This window comes from Notechis scutatus, chromosome 1 (genome assembly GCF_049901735.1).
Source record: "Notechis scutatus isolate UNSWTSFEM ecotype Mainland chromosome 1, rNotScu1.2, whole genome shotgun sequence".
Taxonomy (NCBI): domain Eukaryota; kingdom Metazoa; phylum Chordata; class Lepidosauria; order Squamata; family Elapidae; genus Notechis; species Notechis scutatus.
Window position 1 is genome coordinate 271491499 of NC_142009.1, and position 15197 is coordinate 271506695.

Genomic DNA, 15197 nt, shown 5'->3' on the forward strand with positions numbered 1-15197 from the left:
AAAATAAAGGAGAATGAAAAGTAAAGGAAAACAATGAGAAGGAAGGAAGGAAGGAAGGAAGGAAGGAAGGAAGGAAGGAAGGAAGGAAGGAAGGAAGGAAGGAAGGAAGGAAGGAAGGAAGGAAGGAAGGAAGGATTACAATGAGAGTGAGTTGAGGGTCCGAGGGAAGTTCTTTCACAGGTGCCACCCACATGAGTGACATTGAGCTGGCCACGCCCACCCTGGCCTTGCCTCCCCCCCCACCTCCTGAGATCAAACACAACCCTGATGCGGCCCTCAATGAAGTTGAGTTTGACACCCCTGCTCTGGGTCATTGTTTCAGAAATATTTCCTTGCCTGAACAGAGAAATAGAATGACCAAGGACAAAGAAGCAGTGGAAGCAGGAATGACTTCTGACTTCCTTCCAGTCTGAATGTAGCTGATGATCCTGGGGCAGTCAAAGGAGATGCTGGTCCTCCTGCCTCTGGAGGACTAGGGTGGGACCTGTCTACTGAACTTCTGGAAGTAGCCTGATAGCTTTGAAGTAGTCACAAGTTTGCCAAATTTAAATTCCACAGGAGTCATGGGCCCTGAATTTTGGACTCATTCTTTAAATTAGCCTGTTTTAGATACCTTGGTTCAAAAATTGTTGTCCTATGTTGCATTGTTTCACCCAGTTACAGGTTATAGTCATGACTGTTTTAGTAGTATGTGGATAGAAAGCAGCAAAGAGCCCAATTTTATTTTTGTTTGAATGACCCTTCCCTCTACGTGGTGTTTGAGAGAAAAAAATACTACAGTATATGCATTCCAAAAGGGTCAATCACAAATACTGGAAAGAATAAACAATTCATTATTAAACCAACCTAGTTAATTGGGTAATAATTTTCTCTACACATACACACACACACAAAGAGCAAAGTGGGATAGAGTGGTTTTTCTTACAGAATATGTGGTAGCACCTTTTTGATCTTTGTTCATTAGTGGAATCAATTGTTTCATGCATTTTAATATACTATTAAGCTACCACAGTTTATTTGTGTGCTACTGCCCTCTGCTGGCAATATTTCATAGCACTAGAAAGTTCAGGTTAGGTTTTTTTTAGGTTTATTTTTTATTAATTTATCAAAATATAAAATACAGAAATATAAATAGAAGTGAAAATAATGGTAAAATAAGAGAGGGAAAGGGGAAAAGAGAAAAGTGTAGGGTGGAGGGGAGAAAGAAAAAAAGCCTTGACTTCTGACTCCATTGGTGCAAAGAATACGGTAATCACATAAAATCTATTTTTTTTCTTTTACATAATAATATATACTACCCACTTCTATAACAAACAAACCTATTTAATCAGAAAAACCCAAAATCAAAGTTTTAATTTTTTTACCACTTCAAGCACAAAGTCCAAAAGTGTAATTTGTTTGCATTGAAGCTTAATCTTAATCAAACCTTAAGCTAACAAAAGAGGCTGCCTCTATTCAACTATGTTAATCCATAAAAAAACAAACCATAATTTAAATGAACACAGTTGACTTTAGAATGGAATGGAATGGAATGGAATGGAATGGAATAGAATAGAACAGAACAGCACAGAACAGCACAGAACAGAACAGAACAGAACAGAATAGAATAGGAAGCTGGAAGGGAACTTGGAAGTCTTCAACCCCCTGCTCAAGCAAGAGAACTTATACTGTTTCAGATAAGTGGCTGTCTAGTCTTTTAAAAAAAAAACCTCCAGTGAGGGAATACCCAAAATTTCTGAAAGCAAGCTGTTCCACTGGTTAATTATCCTCAGTTAATTTTCTTAATTCCAGGTTGCTTCTCTCTTTGGTTAGTTTCCAACCATTGCTTCTTGTCCTGCCGTCTGGTGCTTTGTAAAATAATTTGACTGCCTCTTTTTTGTGGCAGCCTCTCAAATACTGGAATACTGCTACCATGTCGCTCCTAATTCTACTTTTCTTTAGACCTGTCACTAGCCAAACCCAAATCCTGCAGCCATTTTTTAGTCTCCAGGCCTTTGATCGTCTTAGTTGCTCTTCTCTTAACTTTTTCCAAAGCCTCAACATCTTAATGCGTGAACATGATGTTTCTACTTTTTTTAGTTTTCATCCCATGTGGCAATAGAATAATCTCTGCATTATTTTCATGTGAACTCTGATTTGAAACATAACTACAGCAAAAGTAAACATTGTCTTTTTATATACACACACACACATATTTATATACACACATACACATAATCTACCCACACATTTATATATACAAAAGAACAGTACGCGCAGAAACAAACGGCATTAAATGTACTTTCTCCTTTCCTAAAGATCCTTAAAGCATTTAACGGCGAAGACGAGTCCTTCACCAAAGCCGAACTATAATTCCCAGAATCCCTTTCATCGCGGAAGACTTGTTGCGACGAAGAGCTAGAGTCGGCGGCCAATCATAACTCGAGCTGCACTTTCGGGGTAGTTTCCTGTAAGAGGAGTGGGAGGCTTTGAAAAGAGTCCAGGTTAGGATGCGTGGTTTTGGTTTGGCTTGGGGTTGGGCGGGGTAAAGCGTTCTCCCAACGGGGGCATAATTTTTTTTTTCCCCTGCAGCGGGGGAGGGGGCGTCGTAAAAAGTCTTCGCATCTTTCCCCCTCCATGATGGAGAGAGAGAAACCCGCGCGCTGTAAGGTGTAGGCTGCCATTTGGTGCTGACTTTTATTTCAGGGCGTTTGTGCAAACGTGGATGCATCGCGGTCTCGCAGAGTCTGTGGGGCGGCCGTGGGGTAGCTGCCTTCCCGGGATGCATACCCAGCATGCATACCTGAATGCTTCTCCGTGCCCCCGGGTGCGTTGTTGGACTACCCTGGCACTAGGAATCCGGTTGCTGTTTAGCACTTGGGTGTTAGGGTCCCCCTCCTTGCTTCTCTGCTTTTGCTCAGATTTATGTGACCAGCTCTATCCTGGTGAAAGTTAAGCGCCGCTTCCAAAACACGGAGAGTTGCGCAGCCCCATGAAAATCTTGTGCAGTCGCTGTGTCACCGGATCACAGGCCATAGTCTGTCCCGCAGAAGGCTGCTTTTTCTAGGGGAAAAAAATTAGCCTAATGACAACAAGAACTTTTGGCGGGGGTGGGGGGGGGGAAGGAAAGTGTGAGTGGGAAGGAGACTTGATGGAGCTGAATATAGTTAGGCGATGAAGAAAATTGAAATCATTAAAGAGGATAAAGTAGGATAAAGGATGCATCTCTTCTAATAGAATATACTTGAACTGTGGAAAATTCTGCAATATTTGGGTGGCCATGAACTTAAATGGTTCTAAAAGAGTTATATGGAGCATGAAGATCCATAACAATAAGGGTTCTATATTGCTTTATACCCCGAATATCACTTGCTTGAGAATATATGCAGGATAGTCATGTTAACTATTATTTTGAGTATCGAGTGGTGGACTAGATAGGTCAGATGTCCTGTTTTTCTTCTGTGATTCTTTCAATTCGTGTGCAGGTTGATGATGGAGATAATACTTTGTGTAGTGAATAAAGGCACTTCTCATCTCTTGTATCTTCCAAATGGTCTTTTAAAATAAAGGGATGAAAAGAGTGCTAGGTTTGATATTTTTTCATCATCATCTGCTGGGTAGAATTTGCATTTTCTCGCAAGTTCCAATGTGAAAAAAACGAGCAGAGAATTAATTTTATTATTTTTAGACCCAGAAAAAACATCTTCATTTTGCAATGGGCTGTATTCCAATACCAGTTTGCTCCCTTTGACTTTTTTCCTCAGAGTAATTTTTGTAAAAGTAATAATTTTGCTTTCAGGAGGAGAGATTAAAGAAAGATATATCAAGGATCTGCAGGAAGCAAATATCACTTGTAAGAGTCTGGCTTCAGTTATTCCCTAAAAGATTAAATAAAGAATTGAAATGTAATTTAGGTGGATGGATTATGAAACAAATGCCCTCTAATGGATTGAATGAATTTTCCTACTTCTAGTATATGTAACTGCTTTTCTGCCAAGGAAAAGCATCCAAAATGTTGCAACGCATAATTAAAATATAGTACAATGCACTTTAAAAGTAGAGACATAAAATCAGATAAGTAATACTAAAAAGCCAGGCAGCAGGAAGAAGGCAGATTGAAAATTTCCTAAAGTCAAAAGAACTACAGGCAGATAAATTGATCCTAGCTGCGGTCTCCAAGTGAATAATAACATTTGGGTATTTACAATTAACACAACTAAAGTTGGCTTAAAAACAGTTGTGAAAAAAAAAAAGGTTTTAGTGGACACAGAAAATAAAAGTGTCGTGCAACTTGTGGCTAAATCTCATGGGGGTGGGGTGGGGAAAGATGTAAAATCATTACCCAATATGACTTTTCTTGAGTCACCCAGGTAATAGAGGCATAAAGAATTAGTGGAATGTGGATTATTTATTTACAAATGATTTGTTTTCATTAATACCACATCTGGCCCTTTGGGTCTCCTTGTCCAGTCCGTCTGAGGTCAATTGGAAATTAGAAATCAAGTGTAAATAAGGGTGCCGCAGGGAACAGAATAAAAGCCAAGCCAGGTCTGGCTCTCTGCGGTAGCCATGCACTCCTTCAGCATTTTGGCAGCCATGAAAAGGCAAGGAGAAAAACTGCTTTTCTGCAACTGTGCAGAGCTCACCTCTTACCTGGAGCAGCCTGAGTAATTGAGATGGCAAAGTTTGAGGACATCAAATATGGTTACTCTGGTACACTTCTTCACAACAGTTCTAGTTCCTCAAGTGGCTCCTTTGGAAAATAATTATTCGTATCTGATTTAAACTATACTTTTCATCAGTAAGGCCAGTGGTCGGTCAGTCTTATACAGAACCCATTCCAGACCTCTGATGCAACCCAAATTAAAGTGACTTTCATTTTGAAATGGTATAATCTGAAGATTCCTGAAGTGAAGTCAATTTAGTTTAGTTTAGTTTATTGTCATTGCACCTCGTACAACGAAATCAAACACTATCTTCAGTGCACATCATGACCATGACCATGAAAATAAACACAAAGACACATCCTTCACCCTTCACACATTGAACTGGAAACCCCCGACACCACAGCAACACTACACTATACAGCAGAATTCAGAAGAGCTATTGCCCTGGGATAGAAGCTGTTTTTCAGCCTATTTGTCTTTAATTTAGTAGAATGTGCTAGACTACAAGAAAGAGAAAGACACTTGTCTTTGCTTGCACCTTGAATAATGCAAACTGAGGAAGAATAAAAAATCTTAATAAAGAGTATGTTACAAAGAATGTCATGGTAGAAAGAGCAGGAACTGTTACTGGACAGCAAGTTGAATACATTGAATTGAATATATGTTTGTTCAGCACACATGGTATTATTTAATACAGTGAAAAATGATTTTATTCTTTAGTGGAGATTCTGAACTAATACTGTTTCTTTGTCAGTTGGTTATAGAAGTAACTTTCTGGCCAATAACTATGTGAACATGGCAAATAAAAAGCTAAGAAGAGCAGGTTTACCTCAAGATCTTTGTGAGAGACTAAGTCGACATCAGATTATTACTTGCCGGGTAAGAAAAGTCCTTTTACGAAGGAAAATATATAATAAATGAGACTGTCAAGAATGAAACTTGAAGTTTGAAGTTTTGAGCATATGTAAAGTGTGTACTTAATGCTTGTTGCAGGACTTCTTATGTCTTTCCTTCCTGGAATTAATGAAAATGACTGGACAGAGCTATTGGAGTGTCCAGAAACTTTTTCGGACTGTCAGCCTATCCTGTGCTCCCAGAATGCAAACAGTAAGTATTCTTTCACAAATCAGGATAGGAAAAATAAATCACAAAAGTTGTAAGTTCAATCTTTACACCTTTCTGCTTTCCACCAGCTGACTAATATCTCTCCAAGTTGCTTTGATCTTAGCCTCTAACCTTGTTTTCTGTAGGGGTGGGGTATGTATTGCTGTTCTTGATTGTGTAACCATACATCTCCAGGATTACAGCAGCTGTAACATAGATCAATTTTTGGTTTGAATGCTAATGGCATATTCTAGCATACTGTCTAATGGCCACGGTGGCACAGTGGTTAGAGTGCAGCACTATAGGCTACTTCTGCTGCCTGACAGCAGCCTGCAATTTGGCAGTTCAAATCTCACCAGGCTCAAGGTTGACTCATCCTACCATCCTTCCGAGGTGGGTAAAGTAAGGACCCAAATTGTGGGGGCAATATGCTGACTCTGTAAATCGCTTAGAGAGTGCCCTAAAGCACTGTGAAGTCTAAGTGATATTGTTATTGCTACTTCTATACTGAGCCTTGGTAACCCATTTTGAGGATCGACTATAGCTAGTTTATAGATGATCTTATGTTTCATATTAGCAGTTGTGCTCTGTAATGGAGAGTAATGATGTTTCAGCTTCAAGTATTGGCTACACAACCACCTGTTGTTCCATGTCTTGTTAAGTTGAGTCTGGGATGTAATGTGTAGTTAGTCTTTTGCTGTGAGCAGCTTCCTCTTTACTATGTTGAAGTGTTGAATACCTAGCTGTTTCTCCGTTAGTGTGAATGCAAATTGTCTGTCCATCTATAAAGTTCATTCATACATTTCATATACCTTCTATCATTAAGTCAGTTGTTGTATGAACATCCTATCAATTCCAGGTTCTCTTGTATTATCCATGTATGGTTTGTTAAGTACACCTATCAGGTTGTTCTGGTTCTTCAACATCTGACACAAATCTTATTCATCTGGGCAATATCTGAACTGGTATTAACTCTCCTACATTACGTTACTCTTAATATTTTGAGGTAGGGAATCTTTGCCCAAGGACCCATAATAGTAAAGTAGGTACCTACCAGGTCCCTGATCTCAAAGGTGCTATCCAGCCGCGTTCTCTCATATATATACATGGATGGATGGATAGATATAGATATCCTTAATCTTTTTTTAAATAATTGCCTATATCACCAAAAGATTGGGGAGTAATAAGGTCAATTTTGGGATCCAGTAATTGTGTAAGAATGGAGATATAAGATACTAAAAGCAGGTTCTGGGTAAATTAAAAGAAATTTCTTATTCAGAACCAAATTATCTACTAGATATATTCTTTCATAATCTTGTTCAAAAGGAAGCAACTTGGTTTCTATAGTACAAAGATAAATCCTTCTCACCAGTCTTAGAATTCTTTGAGTGTTATCAAGTACCTGGATTAGGTGACCTGCTGAACATCATTGATTTGGATTTGAACTAGGTCCATTGTCATAACTTCAAACAATCCTATCATTATAGTAGCTTTTGAGTCTGCTTAAAGAATGGACTGCTGTTTAAACAGAATGACTGGCTCTTGCAGTATAGGGATATGGTTCTATATGGGGACTGTTGCTTTTTAATTTATAACTGATTTTGTGACAGCATTCAAGTCTACTGGCAAATATTAAATCATTTATGGTGGCTAAAAGTGAGTGTCCAATTCAAAATAAATACATTTCAATGGTTTTTTTTATGCTAATATATAGAGAAAGTGAATGAAGTTAGAATTACTAAATAAATGGCACAAAGGAAGATTGAATGGGTTGGCAGGAGGAAGAGAACTGAAAAATACGTGATTAAAAAGAATCGATGAGATTCTGAAAAAGGAAAAGCTAGTAGTTTTAACATACAGAAAGCAAGGCATGAAATAGTGGGAGGATATGGCAGAACTTTGCAAGTATAGAAATACAGTGAATGGCATTGTGAAACAGATTTAGGTATCATTTCATTTCTGTTTCTTGTGCTTTAATTTCTTAGATATAATATTTTTTCCGTTTCTCCACATTTTGCATAAAAGAACTTACGTTAAATGGAATAATGTGCATTTATGTCTCATCTCTGTGTGCATGTCTTATCATGTCATGAAAAAGTCCAAAAGTATCATTGCAAACTAGTAGAATAGGGATTAAAATGACAAACTTGCTTTAGCCTAAACTAGTGTATAGTGATATTGATGGGGGTCAGCAAAATACCTACTAAACAGACACACTGATGAGTTTGAAATAGCAATGACAGGCAAGAAAACAATTTTAGGTACATAGTTAAATATAATATATATCAAATATGTGGTTGCTGTAAATCTGGTTCACCCACTTTTTAGTGGAAGCATTTCAAATAATTCCAATCTCTTGAGGAAAAGCAAACTATTAAAAAATATTGAACTTTCCCCTATCTTTCACTTATTGAAATTTTGGATAAATTCCTTTATAAAAATTCATAGTTGTTCTTCATGGGGACTTCAATAAACCTTTCAGAGAACCCAGACATTAGAGCCAGTCAATTTTCCTGGACAGGGATATCACTAAGTGGGCTTTCCAGCTATTTTTAACTGAAACTGGTAAAAAAAATTACTCTCCAAAAAAGGAAAAGACATATAGCTACATGCAGAGGTGGTATTCAGAAGGTTCAGACCAGTTCTGGAGAACCAGTAGCGGAAATTTTGAGTAGTCGGAGAACCAGCAAATACCACTTCTGACTGGAGATTTTACGGTATCCTTCCCCTGCCCATCAAGCCACACCCACAGAACCAGTAGTAAAAAAAAATTGAATTCCACCACTGGTTACATGTCATTGTAATATCAAAGTTGAAGTTTGCATTATACAAATATTGTAACTATTTTAGCCTTATCTTTGGCCAGAAAGCTTGAGAAAATCTTAACAAAGACAAGAAAATAAATTAGAAACTTACCAGGAAATTTCTTCTACATATTGGTAAGCAAATGTACTTTTGTACAACACAGCAGTTGTACTTTTGAAAGAAAGTAATACTAACCAGTTTTCTTAACAATTATATATAGCATTTTTAAAAACAATTCCTTGATTTAGGCTTATGAAATGAAAATGAAAAGAGCGCTCAATCCTTTAGCAGCATTCTTGCCGACAACTCTAGAAGATCTGGATAAAATATTGCATGGTGGAATTGCCTGTGGCAGTCTGACAGAGGTAAAAGGTGGACATTTTGCTAAACTTGTATTTGTTTATTTAACATATTTTCAGTGAATATTCATTTATGGTTTAAAATATGAGGCGTAAAGGTCATTCCTACATATCATTATACTATTTCAAACTACTCTAGATGGTATACAGCATCGGCCTTAAAAACCACATAGAATAATAAATACCTGATTTTTTAAAAAAGTATCAAAACCAAAACAATCAGAAAAAACAAAGATAAGCCCCAAATAAAATGTTAGATAGGTACCACAGTCAACATGGACAAAAGCAGATTGAAAGAAAACAATGTTAAGACATTTCTGGAACTGTACCAATAGAACTTATACACCGCTTAGACTTATATACTTATATAGCAATAGAACTTAGACTTATATACTGCTTCACAGGGCTTTCCAGTCTCTATAAGTGGTTTACAGCATATTGGTAGGAGAATTGAATGTATTTCCTGGGGAGAGTGTTCCATAAGGTGGGGGTTGTTTAAAAAAAAGGCTCACAGACCTCATGAAGGGAGGGATCTTTTAGCTGGCCTTTTCTCTGTGACCTTAGGACACCAGCAGATTCAGTGTTGCCTTGATGTCTCCTGCTACTGCACCATTTAGAGCTTTAGAGATATTAATCAGCATGTTGAATTGGATGTGGAAGTCCACTAATAACCATTGCAGTGACTTAATATTAAATATGTAATTCTGTATTGGCAGTATCATGCCAATAATCATGCCACCGCATTTCTTTTAACCAGCTAAGTTGTCTCCAAAGACAGCCTCAGATAGAGGGCACTACAATAGTCCAATCAAGTGGTGATCAAGTTTGGGTACTTCTGCTCCTGATTGGTTTAAAAGTGGTGATTCAATCAAAGGTAGTCATCAGTGGTGGTATTCAAATAAAGTTGCCACCGGTTCGGTGGGCGTGCCTTGGTGGCCGTGCTTTGCGCGCATGCACACACTTTGCTTGCATGCGTGCACCAAACACGCACTTTGTGCAGGTGCAGAGGCGTTCTAACTTGCCTCCTGCAAGCCTGCATGATGGTGGTCGCTGCAGCAGCTGCCACACGGCGCTATTGTGCACCGCGCAAAGCAGCTGCACTTTGGATTCTGGCCATAAAAGTGAGTATGGGAGCCCGGGCGGGCGGGTGAGCCAACCACAGAGCAGCGAAGAGAACTGGTTCAGTCTCCACTGCTCATTGCCGCTACCAGCTCTCCAGAACCGGCCAGAACCGGTCAAATATCACTACTGGTAAACATAATCTCCTCAGCTATAACTTCTATGTATTGTTTGAGCAGGAGCTATGGATTCAGGAGTACTCCCAAATCACGAACCACCTTCTGTGTGGGGAAATACAACCACATGCACTACTGGGACCAGGTTATGTTTTGCCTCATCCAGGTCTTTATAACCTCATCATCCATTGTGGTTATCCTCTGCTTTAGTTACCTATTCTAAAACATAGGAGTCAATACCTAGACTGCAGTTTTATCACAAGAGAACAGAGTTTTTTTAATCCATACTTTTGTGGCTTCATTTAAAGAACTGATGCTGAAAAAAATTTGCTATTTATTTTTATGACAGATGATGTGGTTGGAAAGTTGGAACTCGGATACACTTTTCCCCTATTGCCAGTTCTTATCCTGGTTCTCTGAGAGTCAGAAAAACGTTCTGATTCTCCAGCATTTTTTTTAAAAAAACCATTTAAACGAGGAATTGAATCATATCTTTTTGTGATTAATCATTGTTTGTCTTGAAAATAATGAACCGTTACATGTAAAATGGCATTATTTCTATAAAGGAAAAGTTAAATGTTGTTACTATACTATACTATACCTAACTTCAGATTAAAAATAGAACAAGGTATTTTCAATGAATTCTCAGCCATGATGGAATAACATGTTCAGCACGTTTCTCTCTTTTAGCATTCATTCCATCAGTTTCTAAATGAAATAATATACTTAGTCAGATTTTTGTGGGAGAGAGTTAAGCCATGCTCACATGGAAATCGATTGGATTCTAAAGCTGTCAACTTGTTATAGTTTCTGCCAAAATGTGAGATCATACAAATACACAAATATGTCTTCAGTTAATATATATATATAACTGTATATATAGAGAGAGACTGGTTTTGAAAATAATACAGAAATAAATTTTCATTTTCATTGATGATAAAACTTAAGATGTATATGGTTTGCAAAGTTTGTGAATATATGCCAATATGTGCCAATTGGGCATGTGTCATCCTGCAGGTGGTTAATGGTTTAAGTTAAAATCCCACCTTCTCTCCATGTGCTTCTTGCTCCCTTCCTTCCTTTGTTAATTCTAACTCCATTTTAATGTTTATATTTATTGTTTTAATATTTAATGCTTATCAATTGTAAACCAGCTAGAGTCGCCACCAGGTGAGGTGGTTGACATATAAATCAATCAAATAAATAAATAAATAAATAAGGACTGATACTGGATACAGAGCTTTAAAGTTTAGATTGGAAAGAATTGCGCCCTATAATGAAAGCAAGCAAGCAAACAAAACATGGTTTAATTACTCATGAAAGAAGAAAATATACGTTTATGAGAAATCTTATGTTTATGTTCCTGGCAATAGTCTGTGGGAGTTTCCAAGTTGAGCAATCAATCACTGGATTGATTTTGATGGTTGTGATAGAGTAAGGACAGGCAGACACAGTGGGCTGGGATTGTGTGGTGAAGCTGTTTTGTTTTGTACATTTGATTATATACTTCATCAAGAGGAGCATTCGGTAACAACTCTGTTGTTTCTGGCAAGGCTGCATTCTTAAGTTAAAGTTAAAGAAAACATCTCAAATGAGCTAAGAGCCTGTTAAATTCTGGCAGCTATTCCAAGCAATGTATGTTTGTATTTCATAATCATATTATTCTGAGTTTAAAAGAAAATACTTTATAACCCACCCTTTCAGTACTTTGGGGGAAAATAAGAAACAAGAAAAGCCCATAGGGAATATGAAGAAATAACTTTTTATTGAATTTTCAGCCTCCAAAACTCAACCATCTCAGTTGGAAATGTTACAGTATTCCATATGCTACTAGAACTGCAATCATTCACTATACTAGACTTAAGACCTGAACCATCAGCTAAGCATACAGGGCCTTCACCTATGTTTTAAGTAGTAATTGTTGTACTAGGGAAAAGAGAGGAGAAGATGTCTGAAAATAAGAATAGCAAAGTGCAGATAGAATTTAGCTGGTGAAAATATCCTGATAATTGCATTCATCTAGTTGAAATAGTATAGGTTCTCCTGCTTGAACAGGGAATTGGACTAGAATACCTGCAAGATCCCTTCCAGCTCCTACTCTACTCTACTCTACTCTACTCTACTCTACTCTACTCTACTCTACTCTACTCTACTCTACTCTACTCACAAATTTGAACCTGAATTGAAACATTCAGAAAGCTGTGAAAGTTGCTCCATGGGTATAGTACTAACCACAGTGCAGCTTTCTGAAAGTTTCTCCCTTGTCATGATATGTGGCTTGGACTTTAGGTATCAAAGAGACAGCCTGCCAAATCCTGATCAGGAATCGAATCTTGAGGTGTGGTGGGGAGGAGATATGAGAGGAAACAGTCTCTTTTTGAGCTCCCCTTCTTTGAAATGGCTTCCCACCTCCACCAATCTGATAGCCTTACAAAGGCAAGTAAACACTTGGTTTTTTAGAAAACTTTGGGGGATTGAAATGATAGGGACCATAACGGTTCTATTGTTTTGTATATTACATGTTAATTACATATTAATTTTGTTATTATAGTCCAAGTTATGCAAAATTTGGTGGAAATGTATTAGTAGAATGTGAGTTGTTGGAAGGAATACATGTGGATCAACAGAAGTAAAACTAGCTGTGTCTATGAGTGTACTTTTGCTTATTTTATTATATATTATAAAATTTGGATATGTCAGGAGAACCCTAAAAGGTATAATGAATAGTGTTGCTATAAACTAGATTTGACTGTTTCCTTATCTTTTCTTATATTGTGCCTTTAAATTATTTGGTATAGCATTACTATATTTTACTTGAAAGAAATGAAGGGTGTTTTAAACATATATATTTTTGAAAAATGACCATATATGCTTTTAAAAATAACGTATTTGGACATTGCATCATATTCTCAAAATTATCTCAAAATCTATTACTTTGGGTATTTTTCAAATTAACCTGAGATATGGTCTTGTAAACATACATGATACTACTGAAGTCTAGCGACGTGTAGTCGAAAATTAAAAACAGTAACTGCAAGTTTACAGAAAGATTATAATGCTGTTTGTGTTTATTTCTGTGATTAGATAACGGGTCCATCAGGTTGTGGCAAAACTCAGTTCTGTATTATGATGAGCTTGCTGGCCACAATGCCCGCTAACACAGGAGGATTGGACGGGGCAGTTATTTACATTGATACAGAGTCTGCATTTACTGCTGAAAGGTAAACACTGATACAAAAAAATATTCACAGCTTTAGAAGACATGTTTCATTACATATATAGTGCATATGCAGCCTGGAATTAGTTGTTCAAGTGCCATAGGCGATGAAAGATCTAAGTCAAATTCCAGTATTGTCTTCTCTTCCCTCTGCCCAATTACATATTTTGCCACCTCCAAACATAGAAACCAGATTTTGTATAGACCAACACTCCTTTGCAAAAATAGCCAGCTTTATTTTTTTGGAACTTGCCACCCATCGGCATTAAAGGAAAACATTGCTTCATTGCTTTTCTAATGCTAATAATTCAGTGAAATTCCCACTAGAGTGCAGTCCTGATCCAGTTGAATTTAATAATGAAGCCATTAGAAGCATCTACAATGTGCTCGTTTCTAGTCCTCTTAAGGATAATGGATAATAAGGATAATAAGAAATATTTGTTAAGTTTTTAATCATTTATGTAATTTAGTTTGGGGCAGAAAGTTTATTCCAAAATAATTGTTAGGATTGTCATTAAATGCTGCTCCTTTGTGTTTCTGTTCACTAGACCTTTCTGGCTACATAGGTATTCCATTGCTCACCTTCAAAGAGGTTAAGCCTCTGAATACTTTCAAAAATTTGAAAGTTTGCACATTTTTCAGAGTAGTTGTTTGTAGGGACTCAAAAGCACTCAATCAAGTGCCCACCTGTCTGCTATTTTTTTGGGATGCACAGAGAAGGTGATTTATAGCAAGAGCTAAAAAAAGAGACCTCTGAAGTTATGCTTGACTCATGATATGATTGGCATGTCCATATTGTTTTGTTTGCTACAATACAGGAGTGATATGCCATGTTCTCTTAAGGGATGTTTTTTTGACATTCCAGAGTGTACTGTAGTTTACAGTAGTAGGAGTACTATAGTCTCTCACTGAATTACTGCATTAACCAACTCCAGCCTCACTTAATTTTTGGAGACCAGCCAAAATCACCTACGATGGATGGAGCAAGGGCTACAATCTACAATCTCTGAAGAAAATGGAGACCATGTTCCTTGAGAAGTGAATCTTTTGTATTCTCCCTTTCTCGATCTTGAAAGAATTTGAGAAGTTGATAGGTAGTCTCTCCTTTCAAGAATCTCATACATTCTTTCCTCGTTTGTTTATGATTCCTACTTCTTTCTATTTCTCTCTGTGTATCTCTCTGTAGTTAGTGAAAAATGAAGCAGTGGCAGCAGAAGACATCTGCTTTCAGTGTTAGAGTAGTTATCTTCCTCTGTCAGTGATGTAGCAGGTTTGGTCTTCCTGAATGATCGGTGATTTAGCTCCCGCAAGCTAGTTGGTCAAGTGGATAATTGGAAAAATGAGAGGATGTTTATAGCTATCTGCTCTTCGTTATTCATCTGTATTTATTGCTATTTTTGAGAATCAGAATATGCTGCTTAGTATGAATTTCACAAAAAATTGGGGTGGGATGTATTTAAAGATATATGTTGAAAAATATGAGAAAGAATCAAATATATACATTGTTATCAATTTGTGTTTACTTTTCATTTAAATTTTCTGCATGGATAGCTTTCTTTCAAGTTCAATAATTCTGAAAATCTATGGTTATCCTCCCTCAGTAATTTTCTCTGGATCCCAAACAGGCTTGTTGAAATAGCACAGCATCGATTCCCAAATTATTTTGCTACAGAAGAAAATCTGATTGCAATGACAAACAAGGTTCTTGTCTATCAGGAGCTAACCTGTGATAGCGTACTGAAAAGGTAAGCAATAGCTCTCTTGGAGGCAGCATTGTGTGTAAAACATTTCATATAGAATATGAAAGCAAATGAATATCTGAGCCCTTATT

At 37.3% G+C, this 15197-nt stretch overlaps 1 protein-coding gene across 20 annotated transcripts in view; it reads left to right on the forward strand.

Moving 5' to 3' along the window:
* Positions 1 to 2428: 2428 nt before the first annotated feature.
* Positions 2429 to 15197, forward strand: part of RAD51B (RAD51 paralog B) — a 348291-nt gene continuing 335522 nt past the window's right edge. For 3 of the 20 annotated variants that reach the window (XR_015746713.1, XM_087951601.1, XM_087951597.1), the window contains exons 1-6: positions 2429 to 2649; positions 5401 to 5525; positions 5640 to 5753; positions 8804 to 8920; positions 13234 to 13370; positions 14992 to 15111. Coding sequence is in view for 19 of the 20 variants with exons in the window: in XM_087951601.1 (XP_087807727.1) it covers positions 5442 to 5525; positions 5640 to 5753; positions 8804 to 8920; positions 13234 to 13370; positions 14992 to 15111 (572 nt within the window). In the remaining variant the exon portion in view is untranslated. Of the gene's footprint in view, positions 2650 to 2671; positions 2807 to 3783; positions 3833 to 5400; positions 5526 to 5639; positions 5754 to 8803; positions 8921 to 13233; positions 13371 to 14991; positions 15112 to 15197 lie in introns of those variants that run through there. The other 17 variants (XM_087951603.1, XM_087951599.1, XM_026671137.2 and 14 more) reach the window with 13 other exon arrangements.